This window comes from Electrona antarctica (assembly GCF_951216825.1).
Source record: "Electrona antarctica genome assembly, chromosome: 13".
Taxonomy (NCBI): Eukaryota; Metazoa; Chordata; class Actinopteri; order Myctophiformes; family Myctophidae; genus Electrona; species Electrona antarctica.
In genome coordinates, this window is record NC_136794.1 from 23,780,961 (window position 1) to 23,795,801 (window position 14,841).

At 40.4% G+C, this 14,841-nt stretch overlaps 2 protein-coding genes across 2 annotated transcripts; both read left to right on the plus strand.

Moving 5' to 3' along the window:
- Window positions 1–1,098: 1,098 nt before the first annotated feature.
- On the plus strand, window positions 1,099–4,376 carry cryba2b (crystallin, beta A2b). Its single transcript, XM_079517921.1, has 5 exons — window positions 1,099–1,122; window positions 2,094–2,284; window positions 3,055–3,196; window positions 3,586–3,728; window positions 4,112–4,376. Exons 2-5 carry the CDS (start codon window positions 2,127–2,129, stop codon window positions 4,257–4,259), a joined length of 591 nt encoding a protein of 196 aa, XP_079374047.1. The 5' UTR covers window positions 1,099–1,122; window positions 2,094–2,126; the 3' UTR covers window positions 4,260–4,376.
- Window positions 4,377–9,790: 5,414 nt separating this feature from the next.
- Window positions 9,791–11,577, plus strand: fev (FEV transcription factor, ETS family member; the record flags this gene model as incomplete). The annotated part of the gene is given in 4 exon segments (XM_079518040.1): window positions 9,791–9,892; window positions 9,894–9,987; window positions 10,498–10,566; window positions 10,853–11,577. Coding segments are annotated over 4 exon segments (810 nt in total). The 3' UTR covers window positions 11,398–11,577.
- Between the last annotated feature and the right edge of the window lie 3,264 nt (window positions 11,578–14,841).

Sequence of the window (14,841 nt, forward strand, 5' to 3'; positions counted from 1 at the left end):
GACCTGTGGTCGCAATAATATCATCATGTGTGCCAAAGGAGGGTGAAAAGTGGCTCTCCAGCCCAACAGTAATTTTATTTGATATCATATCCATTTTATATAACAGTACCACAGACGAAAAACAGTCTAAGTCCAAATGTAATTCTGACCCCTCCACAAAAGGCCTCGTTGTCCTGAACCCTTATCTATCATTTATACATTATGAATAAATAGTGTGGACTTAGACTGTGGCATTGTCTGTGGCATTGTATACAAAATATTTGTTTTTGATGATACAATCTCAGAGTTAAATTTGCACTCAGGATTTTACTGTGTGCCAACCATGGACTTCAGAATTATAACTGCCACAATAAAGATTTATTCTCAAAATTAAACTACTTTACAGTGCTCCCAAGCACACACAGGGTAATAATGAAAATATCTAAAGACATTGTGGTGACCTGTTTGGTCAGAGTATTTAATTTCAGTACATCCTGCAGGGTATTCTACATTGTATTTTAAGATTAAGTCAAAGTCACATAGACCAGGCATTTCTGGTCTGTCAGAAAGCTTAGAAAACCCTGCTGCAGAAGACTGCTTTTCACTGTAGCTTTAACCAATGCAAGATCATCTATGTCTCCCCTTGGGAGGGAACGAGGGAAGGATGTATTCTCTGTAATGCCCTAATACGTTCTCATGCCCTGTCCACAGACTACTGTATGTGTGATGCCATTCACTCATTTCCCCAAAAATCTCCTCCCAATTTCTCAGAGAGAGAGAGAGAGAGAGAGAGAGAGAGAAGGTGGGGATCAACTCACAGAATGTGTCTATTATCCTCCCACACCAATCAAACTGTCGTGTCAGTGCGTTGCCATTGTATAGCCCTGGGTCAGGCCGCTACTGGCCATGGCTGCCAGTATTGATGACTAAGTCAGTTTGGGGCTCTGTAGACAATGGCACTCTGGAGCCTCTACAAAGCGCTAGGCTAATGTTCCCCTTTCAGCCGGCCTGCGCTCAGCTGCTGAGTATGCAAGGCTGCTGGACGAATGGTCCAGTCCATGGGGCCTGGCACTATAAAAACACAGGCGGGGTTCTCTACCCTGACATTGATTATACTGCATCTGTCCCACCTCAGTACTGTCTGTAAGTATATCCACACACTGCCTCAGATTTAGCTAAGGAGCAGCAATGGGGGCCAGCTCTGTGCTTTGGCATATAGGGGTGGGGGCGTGATACCCTTCATCAGTCAAGATGTTGCCAAGGCCCATCTTTTTTATGGAATTAGACAGCCGTGGATGCAGTTCAATAAGGTATTCAGGTGCAGGCTCGGTTTATTGAGGGAATGGACCCACATTAAATGTAAGCCTTACTGTTGAGACTGGACTGATCTATACATCAAAAACCCTTCTAACAAAGAAGATATTATTTGATGCTTTATTATTGGCACCTACTTTTTCTACGCGACATGGTCAGGCTTGCCATTTAAGACAATAAACATCATATCATCCTCAGCATCAGCTAGCTGTACAGCTAGTACAAATGGTGGCAGCTGTGCCAATGAATTAGTTTGAGATTAAATCAGCCCGTTCTTCCTAAATTAGAGATTGCAGGGTCCGTGGGGACTGATATCCCAAGCTATCCTCCAGCAGGGCATGTTTAGAAACAAATGGAGGAAATTCACTGTAAACATTTACTTTCAGGAATACTGTACCTTTTGCCACGGATGGCAGCAGCTTTTTTGAGTTTATGTTAATGAACAGAATATGTTATTGAAGACATTATGAGCAAAAAACGAGAGCATGGATTCTGAAAATGTAGTTTGTCAAGTGGCCTCTGTCTGAATTTAACCTTAACTAAATGTTTTTATCGTACATGGCCCAGATGTAACCGATTTTTCGCACTGGATCTACATGTCATGAAAAGACCTCTTCTGAGGTCACATAGGGTCAAAATGATTTTATCCTGCACCTGTCTTACTGAGCTCACTTAGATTCGTTCACTTCCCAAGTTAATTCACTTCCACATTTCTTGGCGATAAATCATTTCAGCATCTCATTTTTGTATCAAACATTAAAATGTTTAAAACACATCTTCAACCTTCCTCCTCGACACAGAAGAGTAACCTCCCAGAGGAATTATCAGCAACCATGAACACTCAGCAGATGGAGCAGATGGGTCAGTTCAGGATCACAGTCTGGGAGGAGGAGAACTTCCAGGGCAAGCGCTGTGAGTTCATGCTGGAGTGCCAGAACATCATGGAGAGGGGCTTCTGTAAGATCCGCTCCATCAAGGTCGAGAACGGACCGTAAGTCACTGTATGGCCCTCTATGCTCTTTCAGTTTCAGCCTCCTCTTCTTCTTCTTCTTCTGTATCTGTCTCATTGACCACTGAATTTACATGCAATGCCTAAAATAGTCACACCAGAGTTAAAAGTTATTGTTGTCTCTTGTGTGCGGTGTGCCTCCGTGGTGACACTGAGTTTGAAAATGGTGCGGATGCACCATGAATAGATAGAAGTTATATACACATATATACATATAATGTATTATCGTGCAATACCATACCAACTCCAATACCATGTCATTCTGCTTAGATAAGTTCTCACAGAAATGACCTAAACCTAAATAGTAACATTCATACTTTTCATATTCCATAGACTATAAATTGATTTGTAATTTTAGAGAAGGGTAGTTAATCAAACACAGATACACAGCATTATTACCAGCATTGTATTCAGCAAGCGTATATGTGCATAATGCTGTGTGCAGCTGCTGGCTATGGCAGTGAGCAGAATGGCTGACTGACTGACGATCAGATAAAAAAGCAGGTGCAGCAGCAGTAGTATCAGCAGCAGCAGGAGAAATACTAGTATCAGAAGCAGTAGCAGCAGCAGCAACAACAACAATATTCATTCAGTTAGTTCATCTTTCTGTCTTTCTTTCTTTCTTTCTTTCTTTCTTTCTTTCTTTCTTTCTTTCAATTTAAATGTATTTGTTATATTACTGCTCACTCTCTAACATAACCCTCACTCCTATTGCCTCCTCCCTCCCTCCCTCCCTCCCACCCCCTCTCTAGTTGGGTGGGTTATGAGTACCCTGAGTTCCAGGGCCAGCAGTTTATCCTGGAGAAGGGAGACTATCCTCGCTATGAGGCCTGGAGTGGAAACAGCGGCTACAGAACCGAGCACATGCTCTCCTTCAGACCCATCAAGTGTGCCGTAAGTTCCTCCATTTTGCCCTCCTTTTGAGATAAGGTTGAAAATGGTTGATGTGCTCCTTTAATATACAACTTAATATTATATAATATATAAAAGCATCTCTCTTCATTAAGCCGTCCTGTGCTATTTCATTTTCAATCACAGAGCAGTTGACAAAGGACAGTAATTCCTTCATTAAGATCTAACTCAAATCCCTACCCTCCTCTCTCAATATGAGTTTTTGTTATAATTTACATAGTTTACTACTATTTGCAGTTGGTATACTGTTATCTATCATGCAGCTATACAGTTAAATACTCTTTGTTACATGTGCATGTAGCACATGCTAACCAATGTTCTCTTTCTTAGTTTGACCATTCACTTGTCTTGCTCCATCTGTCTCTCTCCAGAACCACAGCGACAGCAAGGTGACCATGTACGAGTGTGAGGACTTCCAGGGCCGTAAGTTTGAGATGTGCGACGACTACCCCTCCCTGCAGGCCATGGGCTGGTGCAGTAAGGAGGTTCCCTCCATCAAGGTCAACTCTGGAGCGTAAGTTACACATTTTGTCTCCGTGGCAGTCGTGCCTTTTTCTCTGCCTTTTTCTCCAGATCCTCTCTCATCCCCATCTAATTTTCTTTCTTGACATTATGTGCAATTACGTCCAATATATATTATTTTAAATTAAGCTATATAAGTGTTTGCTGGTGATTTATTTGATGTAAAAGCAACAGGTTTAGATGCCTGACATTCCAGTTGTTTTGTAGAATGGGTATTGTATATACTGATATTCAAGTGTTTCATGGAATAAATTGATTGAACTACATTGTTGAAAATGCAAATGGGAACCTTTGCTGACTTCAGTTCCGATATCTCATTTTCTCTGTCTCTCCATCTCTCCCTTTGTCTCCCTCCGCCCTTTCTACGCCGTCCAGCTGGGTGGCCTACCAGTTCCCCGGTTACCGTGGTTACCAGTACATCCTGGAGAGGGACAGGCACCAGGGCGAGTACAGGTGTTACAACGAGTACAGCACCCAGGCTCACACCAACCAGGTGCAGTCCATTCGTAGGATCCAGCACTAAGCCTTGGTCCTACCCTACCCGACCTGACTAAACACCCCCCCTCCAATACACACATGAAAACCCCTCCTCAACCCGAGCCTGGACAGAACAACGCCACAGAGCAATAGATGGCCGACCTCCTTTTCTACCTACCTACCTACTTACCTACCTACCTACCTATCTATCTATGGCTCTGCTTGTATTGACATCTAACTGCCTACTACTCCTACTACCCATGCTATAGCATGTCCTTCAAATAGGCAATAAAGGCTTTTCTTCAAAACTGTGACAACTGAGTGCTTGTGATTTTTTTTAACGCATATTATAAAAATCTTCAGTGCTCGCCTGTCAGAGCGCAGGTGCAACAAATGCACAAGCATGGCATAAACCAGAGAACACTCTACACAGTAAAATCCTGAGTGTTCATTTTGCATGATAAAATAATGCTGAGGATCTTACCGTGTACTCTCTTTTAGGTACATTACTAAACCTGTAAAACGATAGAATATTAAAAAATAGGCTGTTTTCAGAGCTTATGCTTTGTATAGTGAACATGTGGCAGATTCCTATTATAGCTTCTTAGAGAAGATTATTTTGAACGCACTTAATTGACATCTAATCTCTCGGTTAGGTTTTAGGATGTGTAATATTGTTCTTGCCAGATTGTAATTTTATTTCCAATAAACAAGAGCACAAACAAGATCACAGTTGTTTCTATTATTTATTACACCTACAAGAACAAAGAGCGACAGAGATGGCTCTAGCATTTTGAAAGTAAAAATGTATTCCTTCTACCAGCTGATCAGAATAGAGTAGGCTGTCATTGAGGAATTAAAATAAACAAATAAGTGGGGGGACTCATCATCATTGTTGCATTAATTGTTTTACACCAACCTGGTTGGTGTAAAACAATACTACAGTAAAGCCAAGATAATCAAAATGCCAAATATGGTGTGTGTGATGTCAACGAGGTCATGTAAGGAAATGCCTATATGGCTCAAGAATGACGTTGTACCTCCAGGTACAGTCAGAATAGGGAGCAATGTATTCTGCAGGTGTGGTCTAACCTGTTGTGCAAGCTAAAGTGTAGTTAGCTGCTAGTACTCGACATACAAATGTAATAGCTATATAGGCTACACTAAAAGCTCTTTTTCATAACACAGGTTTATACTTAGTAAAAGTAGCTATTGAAGCTATAGGGTGGCTATAAGGCTAAGAATATGCTGTGACACTGAGTGATTGAATTCAAGTACTCATGTTTCCAAAGGCCAAAAACAAAAGTCTCCCTACATCAAATATATAATTCTCCATTTCATCCATCTGTATAGCTATGAATTCTTGGTTTGACATCGGCACATCGGTTCTGAAAGTAAGCTACCCAAAAGCTAAATGGTTAATGCAGTTTTACAGCAGCTACATGCCCAATGATGCTATAGCCTATGGACTAGAGCCTTTAGTAAATCAGCTAGCATAAATAGTCATGCAACCCATGCAGTGCAGTGGTTGCCATATTGCATACTTGCCTTCTTGTTCTTTTTTTCTATTTAATTCCGACGCTGTTTGAACAGTAACAACAAATAGATTTATATGCCTCAATTAAATTCAACACACGTGCACGCACGCACTATGGTGAACAGTAACTGAGTACATATACTTAAGTACCCAGTTTTGAGTATCTGCACTTTACTTGAGTAATGAGTATAGGCCTTGTATTTTTATATATGACTTTCAGTCTTTCACTCTATTCAAAGACAGATATTGTACTTTTGACTCCACTAGATGAATGGAAAATGTATAGGCTTGTAGCTCGGCTATTGTTTTTTTTTAATGTTTTTTAGAAATATCTGGAAAAGCTTTGCTTTTTTAGTACTTTAACTCAAGTAGAAATTTGACAAGGCTTTCAATTGGGTATAATATATGACCAGGAGTATCTAATTTACACATTAGTTAGTTTACAAATTAGTAGCCTAGAATGCAGTTTGCTGTCCATGGTGCTGAACCATTCATCACTAATAGTTAATAATAAAAACGCCTGCTGCCAAAACAGTGGTTTGTCATATTTGTTTATTCTAATGCGACACATTTTGGTGGAGTAAATCCGTTGATGGCTTTGTTTATCTATGCACACACTCCTCCCGTAGGTCCAGGACGTGGAAGTCCGTGTACACACCCACAAACTTTCACTAGCTAGGTCACGAGTCTGGAAGCATACCGACAGAGTCCCACACCCAAACCAGGATCTTTTAATAAATGTTCAACCACACACACCTTTCTCAAATATACAGACCTCGGGCGACTGATTAAAACGGCTGCACTGTTGCACTGCAGGGCAGCGTTTAGTTAGGTTAGCCTACATGATGTGAGGAGGAATGCTGCTATATAGGTTGGTTAAAGAGGTCTAATAGCCCACATCATTAAGGTAAGATGAAGGTGAGCAGATCGTTTTTTTTATGTATTTATTTTTTTATCTAGGATTTGGTAGAAACCGGTCAGAATTGTGTGCGTTAAGCACAAGCCTATTGAACAGCGTTTGATCGACAGGTTAAAGGCCTACCTGTTACCTATAACCTATAATCTCTGATTCAACATACACTAGGCTACTTTGTCATAGTCTACATATACGACAGCGTCGCTCGCTGAAAATAGGCGATCTACAGTGCAAGCTTAAAGCCTATTTATCAGCTATTCTCAGCACGCGACACCGTCGTACGACAGAGTAGGCCTATAGCCACCATATACATGAACAGTGTGACAGTGACTGTCTCAGTCTCACTATACGAAAACTAAATGTATTTGCAGCTAACTTTGACGTCTTTTGATTGTTTCATTTGAGGCTGGCTGCTGTGCTGTGTAAACGTATACTGATAGCCCATATATACGCAACGCATTGGGGATGTACAGTATAATCTAGCATTCGAGGCTTGTTTTAAGTTGCCTGCGACGTATACTGGACTCAGGCAGCTAAAGCAAGTCTGGGACGCCAGAGAGACGCACCTGCCAGCCTGAACAACAGCTCACTGCAGCGGAGGAACAGACGAGGCAAGAACTCGAATGCCAACGAGGAAGGGGGCGCAACAACATGGTCTTATTGTATCAGGCCACACAGTGGATGGATACCTATAGGCCGGGAGTCGGGACCTGAAGGGTTCCGTTTTGATTCAAATTAATGGCACGTCTCAGGACGGTTGAAATCAACACGGGGGAATGTAGCCTATACTGCGCACAACGTGCAGGCAGGCCTCCCTTGTTCAAAGTGAAAGAGATTTGACATTTGACCAATTTGATATGATAGGCCTATACATTAAAATAAAATATCGGCCTATTTTCAGTTCAGTTCCAGCTGGAGCTGAAAAGAGTGGTTGAATTTGAAATGGAAAATGGCTTGTTGACTTGATACTATAAGCAATTACGTGGCTACAACCGTTAGTCCAAATCTCCAACCATCAAGTTTTTTTTTAATATAACCATACTGCACGATTATAAGTAATATATATAGCCCACGTCATACTCATGTATTTAAATCAGTATGGTTGGGGGTATGAATAGTAGCCTATACAGTAAAGGTTATGTAATCCAGGCTAAATCTTCAGTTTTTAAGTGGCCATTCAAAACGCGTTTTGTTTGTTTGTTAGTTAAAATGAATAGCGCCGCGGTCACAATGTGTTCAGTAACAGTGGTCTGCAGCATGCAGTCCCCATGTCTCCACTCAAGCAGCTCTTTAATAAACAGAAACATTATTATACGTTGTTGGATTTCCAATTTAATCCAATCAGGACTCAGGAGAGAGAACCAATGTATCAGCTTCAATAGTGTTCCAGTTCCAATTATTCCTACTGTTTTATTTCTTTATTCTTTTTTAGTCACTTCCAATTTAACCTGTTTATCCCTAAGGTTTATCCCTTTACCCTTCCTGTATGAGTTCTCTTTCCTGATTGGAGGAGATTAGTATCCCGCCCTGAATGTATCTTTTTTATTTAAAGAGCTGGAGAGTCAGGGAGACCCCTGCTGAACAAACATAGATTAACAACTTAAACACTTATATTTTCACAGAATAATAATGTTGATAATAATGCTATAGCCCTATTATCTTAGGTCATCATTAACTCCTAAGCTAATGGTAAAATTCCTGCCACAGAACCATCCGGTTTTTGAGTGGTGCATTCAGTATAGTGGATACGTTTACTTAACAAGACAGCAAACGAGTTTTTTTTCTTTTTGAGACTGATGATTCACTCTGCTACATTTCGAAAATAAATATTGTAGGCCTATACTTTTGTTTTGATTTCAGATTTCTAGGAACTCTTGGGACTCACACATGAATTAACTAGCTCTTTCAAATATAGTGGGGGGTATTATGTCTCATCTCAAGGTTCTCTTTGCATATTAGGGCTTTATTCTGGTTTACGATATATATAGCCTATATAGAAGTTGTGACCCAAGGACATATTTACCATTGTCAAATTTGTTCTGAACATGCTAAATATTTTGTTCATTCTTAAGTCTATTTGTTTTTAACCCCCCCACCCCCCCTTTAGAAGAAAAGTAGGCCGACAAAAGGAAGAAAATAAAAAACATACTCCCACTTTGTCTTCCAGTATAAAAGTATTGGATTTCATTTCAAGACTACAGCGATTCATAAAAAGTATAGGCTGCATGGCTAAGCAGGCAAGATTTTTGGAGTAGAATGATAAAATGTTATTCCAACCAGTGACAACTTGATATTTCTTAGCGTTGCATGTTTCTATAAATTACCCACAGTCTGAAACCAAATAAAATGTTTTGCTATATTGCTCATGTTGCATACAGTTTGGTCTTATTTCTGCGTTTTATATTGCATGTATGTAGCCTACTGCAAACTATTTCATTTATATATGTCCATAGTGCCTCCCTTTAAATCAACATAGCTCATATAGCTATATATATATATATATATATATATATATATATATATATAGAATACACACACACACACACACACACACACACACACACACACACACACACACACACACACACACACACACACACACACACACACACACACACACATACACACACACACACACACACACACACACCTGACATATACTTTAACCTTATACGTATAACCTATACATCAATGAATGTCCACCACAAGCCACCATGGTTTTAGAGTTACAAACTCATTAGCCTCAGATTGAGGCTATATAACGTTAAACCTACAAACAGAAGGCAAGGAGGCGACATGTTCTTGTTTTCTTACGTGCACCGATGCATGCTTTTAAAGGTAAATATTCTTTTCCCAACATGAAATAGGCCTTTGTTGTTTGCCGAGAGGTAAAGAGGCGGAAAAGTGAGTAGGATCTGAACTGGTTTCCATGTCAAACACTTCAATGCACCATAGAAACTCAGATCTTAACGCGGAAACTTTATTAAACTGTGATCGCGGATTGATAAGGGCGAATTTCTATCGGCCCCTTTTTATTGTGGCCACCGGGACTGACAGAGGTAAATTGCTCTTTTAATTAAAGCAATGCACCAGGGGAAATTGCTGTCTGAATATTGTCTCAGAGATGGGGGCCAGTGACAGTTGCCTGGAAACTTCAATCTGGCCACCCGCATTTATTCCAGATCACAGTTATGAGATAAAGTTTAATAAAAATCTTTACCCCGTGCCACCAACGAAATGAAAATCCAACCCTTTCTGAACAACTGAACACAATGAGACAGGACTGCGGAGGAAGACTCATGTTCAACATGTATCTCTCAGGTTCGTTTGCTGTCTTGTTTAAAAAATGTAGAAATGTATATAGGCTATATCTTTCTTCTCCCTTCTGCCGTTGAGGAAGACGGGTCATCATCGCCGGGTCCTCCAGCAGTGATGCACCGTTTCCAGGGCAGGGCAAGGGATTGCTCAGCCGTTTCAATCTGAAAGCCCGTCTCCTCTTTTGTCGGAAATCGGATATCCTCTTTCCTGGACGCGTTTCCTGCAGCTCCGCTGGAGCTCGAAGGGGAGATGAGAGGCTATAGGCCTACATGCATTAGAAAGCTTGACGAGGATCGTGCAGTTATAGCCCTGCATTGAATTATTTTCACATTTTATTGATTTTGTTTCAGAGATCCTCAACGTTATTTTCATCTCAGCATTTACGGGACCAGGCAGGGTTATCAACATTGCTTATAAGAAATAGCAGGCCTATATATTTTTTAAAAGGTCTAAGAAAAAAGAAAGAAAGAAAGAAAGGTTAGCTATTAATATTTTATTTTATTTTTATTTCAGATCCAGCAGAAAATCTATTGAAAGAGAGCAAAGGAACATGGGGTCCAATAAATACAGGTGTGCAAAAAGGTAAGAAACGGTTTAAATTAATTGAATGTTTGCGTGCCATATAGGCGGCCTCACGCCCCAGGAAAAATAAAGCAAAGCATGTCAATTTAATATTGAGTAATCCACCTGCCGAATCACAAATTATAGGCCTATATATCTTGAACTGTTCAATCAATATTCAAACTTTATTATTTGCTTGAGACAGAGGATAGTCTGATCTCTATTATTACTATTTATTATAATTATGATTATGATTATGATTATGATTATGATTATGATTATGATTATGATTATGATTTCTCCATAGGTAGCGGGCAGATTCAGCTATGGCAGTTCTTGCTGGAGCTGCTGTCGGACAGCGGCAACATGTCGTGCATCGCCTGGGAGGGAACCAACGGCGAGTTCAAGCTCATCGACCCGGACGAGGTGGCGCGGCGCTGGGGCGAGCGCAAGAGCAAGCCCAACATGAACTACGACAAGCTGAGCCGCGCGCTGCGCTACTACTACGACAAGAACATCATGACCAAGGTGCACGGCAAGCGCTACGCGTACAGGTTCGACTTCCACGGCCTGGCGCAGGTGTGCCAGCCGTCGACCACGGAGCAGGCCATCTACAAGTTTCAGAGCAACTTCGGCCCGATTCCGTTCGCCGGGATTTCCAAGTTGAACCTCGTGGCGCCCGGCGTGGGGCCGTCGGGGTTCTCGTACTGGCACGGCTCCCCGCCGACGGCCTTGTATCACGGCCACAATCTGCAGCCGCCCGGGCCGTTCGGCGCCGTGGCCGCCGCCACACACATCAGCTGTGTCAACAACATCAACAATCTGAGCAGCATCAACAACCATTACAATTGACTCTTAATAAATGATCTACCGGTATGCAGTGGTTCTTCTCAAAGTGGGGTCCGCCGGGGACCCCCAGGCCCAGGGGTTCTTGAAGGGATTCCAGGGGGTCCCCAGCTAAATTACCATATTGTTAATATAGCATCAAAATCAGTTTACCCCATATAGGTCGGCTATTTTCAAAATAAAAACATTTTTACAACGCAAATCTTGTATGGGGGTCCCTGGCTGCCACAACATATCAAATTTGAAATGGTGGTCCGCGGTTAATTTGGAGGTCCTTATGAAAAGGTTTAAGAACCATTGATCTATATATAGGCCTATATACAATTAACTATGTATTTATATCAAGTTATAATTATGCTGTAATTGCATATCACTCGCCATGACGCCGTGCTATGTCACTGTTGAGGAAAATTAGCCTAACGAAGAGTGTTGGATTTCCTACCTCGCCAAATTACGCACAGACACTGACGTTTTACGCACGGCATTTTCATCTCCTAGCCGTGAGCCATCAACGCTTTTTACAATATACCCGTCTGGCCGTCTCCCGTCTTATTGCCAAAATAAAAAAAGTTTAAGGATAAGTATATCAAATTAACTCAGAAATTACCGAGGATTTGTGCACCATTCTCGGAAATGAGCAAAAAAATCACAGGCTTATTTGTTAATGACAGCTATTTGTCATTTCGCTGCATCTCTTGTCTTGTTACAATTTCCTTTCCCTTTCATCACCTCGGTACACAATGGATGGACTGTAATCTCCAGGTACAGTTGTAGGCTATAGTTGGATGATCAGCGCCATCTTATGGTTTTATACTGTGACATATGATTGACTGTAAATTGAACATTTTGTTTAATTCAGAAATCTCATGGTGAGATTATAAAGTGATTATAGCTTACTTAAAAGTAATTATTATTAATCAAAATTGAATATTCTTTGTCCACGACGAGTCAGTCAACCACTGTTTATTGCATAGACATAGGCTACAGTGATTTACGTGGCAATTCATTCACCAAGGTACATATAGGCCTACTTAATGTAAAAACAAGTTTTTGTTGTTGTTGTTGACAGCATTAAAGTATACAGTAGCCTATCTTATACCTGTTTACTTGTGTGCATAATTAATAGAAGCCGAATATACTTCCTTAATCTCAAAATGTGCATCTGCATTCATTTTGCGACTGAATTTGGATTCATGGTCAACAAACAAATGGAAGTGGTAAAAAAGATAATGAAAAATATTTGTATTTCATATTATTTCTGTATTATTGCTATATTATGGCTAGTGTTCATGGTCATGTAGCTATACAAACACCATATAATAATATGTTATTATTGTCACACTTCAGTTCAGTCAAGAGTCAACCATGCTCTTGCTAAAATCTCATTACAAAACTGAGAGTCATACTGGCTGGATGCCTGTGTTGTTGGTATGGTCCGGAGTGTTTAGTTTCCCATGTGGGGTTAGAATTTGGTGTAAATCTTGTACATACTTTCCTTCATTTTATTATATAACAGTGCCCTTTTAATAATTGTGAATGCCATGTTCGTGCGCATGTGCTTTGTCTTGATTGTTTAATGAATGAGCTGGTACATTTCATACTTGCTGAAATCAATGATGATGATGATGATGATGATGATGATGATGATGATGATGATGATGATGGTGATGATGATGATGATGATGATGGTTGTGGTGCTGCCATACCAGCGGTGGTGATGATGAAGTAGAAAGAGGAAGATTATGGAATACCAGTATTCTTATGGAAGAGGGTATATAGGCTATAGGGCCTATAGTATAGGCTATATGAAAAAACACCAACATGAAATGATGATGACAAAGAACAACGAAGAAGAACATGATGATAACGATGATCCGAGAAAGAATCAGAATAAACGTTGTCCTTTTTGTGTGATTAATTATTTATCTTTTACTTTTTTCATGACGATGAGTCGATGAACAACACACAGCAGTGCCGTTTAGGCCAGAAAATGATCAAATCGAAATGTTAGCAGAAGCCACTGGAGGGCGCCATTACACTTCCAATATCAGAACCATGTTTAAATCTACAGGGGACTGGAGGACTGATCCATTGGCACTACTGAACATGGATGCAATTCTGCAAACAACAGATTAACCAGAGCATGTTATTGGTCTACAAATACACCAAGACCAAGCTATAATGTACACACCTCCGCAGTTCTCTTCAGTATTACACAGTGACAGCAGTGGTTGATTGATTGATTGATTCTTTATTTAAGTGTCATGCTTCCGAAGAAGCCCAGCCCATATGGACTTACAGGACACCTTTTACAGTTTACATAAACAATTACAATTGCAAACAATAATCAAGTGAATACCAAACTGACACTCCAGATCCTTACGAGGCAGATTACATAATATACAACATAAAATAAAATACCATAACATAAAATACACCATTAGGCCTGTGACAGGAGACACATGTACCTACTTGAAGAGCTGGGATTGTCTTCTACTCCAGGCTCTGGAAACAAACTGGGCTGTCCTAAATACGTCATATAAATAACCAGTCTAACTTCTGTCCATCATCTTCCCAGAATAGATCAGGATTTCTTTGTTGCATTGCCTCAAACAGTGGAACTCTCAAATCATCATACAGGGTACAATAAAACATAAAATTAAATTCATTTTCCACATCATTTAGGTCACATACAATACATAATCTATTCTCTTCTGGCACCGCTGAAAACCGTCCTACCTCAATAGCCAGAGGCAGGATACCAGTTCTCAGCTGGGCACACAATGACCGCTGGTTTCTGGTTAGAAAGGATTTGACATACAGTTCAGTAAAACTCTGCTTCATCTGGACATATGATCTAAGTTTTGGTTTAGTAGGTCATTTGACCATTTATCTTTGTAATTACTAAATAGTTTTTGTTTCAACCTATTGATATTACCACAAAGCATATTCTGAAAGATATAAGAAAGATCTGCCTCTCTAAAAATAGAAAAAAAGGCCTTTATCCAGGGGCCATTGTGTGCCTTATCCCAATTGAATACCTTTTTTGTTAACCTATCTTCTGGCAGATTAATGAGATGGTTCCACAAGCGGATCACTTCTCCCTAGTCTCCATCGGTTCCCAACCCATATCTCCCTGGATTGCAAGAGAAGGGGAAAATGCATGTACCCCAAGGAAACACATTATGGCTCTATTCTGGATATAATTAACTTTTTTGTCATCCTTAAAACCCCAAACACCAGCTGCATACGTAAGTATTGGACAGGTTTTCAACCCTTTTCATATCAAGGCCCATTATTTATTCAGCATTTGAGCCACAGACCAGCATTTGATGAGATTTAGCCTCAGACCCAGTTCATATTTTGTTGTCATTGGATACGATTATGTCCACAATTCCATATGCTCTATTGATGTGCATGGTTATAGACAACAGGCAAACGGCGATGAAT

Coding starts and splice junctions, on each gene's coding strand:
- cryba2b (XM_079517921.1), top strand. CDS start 2,127: ATGAACACTCAGCAGATGGAGCAGATGGGTCAGTTCAGGATCACAGTC. Junction 2,285..3,054: donor ATCAAGGTCGAGAACGGACC/GTAAGTCACTGT, acceptor CCCCCTCTCTAG/TTGGGTGGGTTATGAGTACC. Junction 3,197..3,585: donor TCAGACCCATCAAGTGTGCC/GTAAGTTCCTCC, acceptor GTCTCTCTCCAG/AACCACAGCGACAGCAAGGT.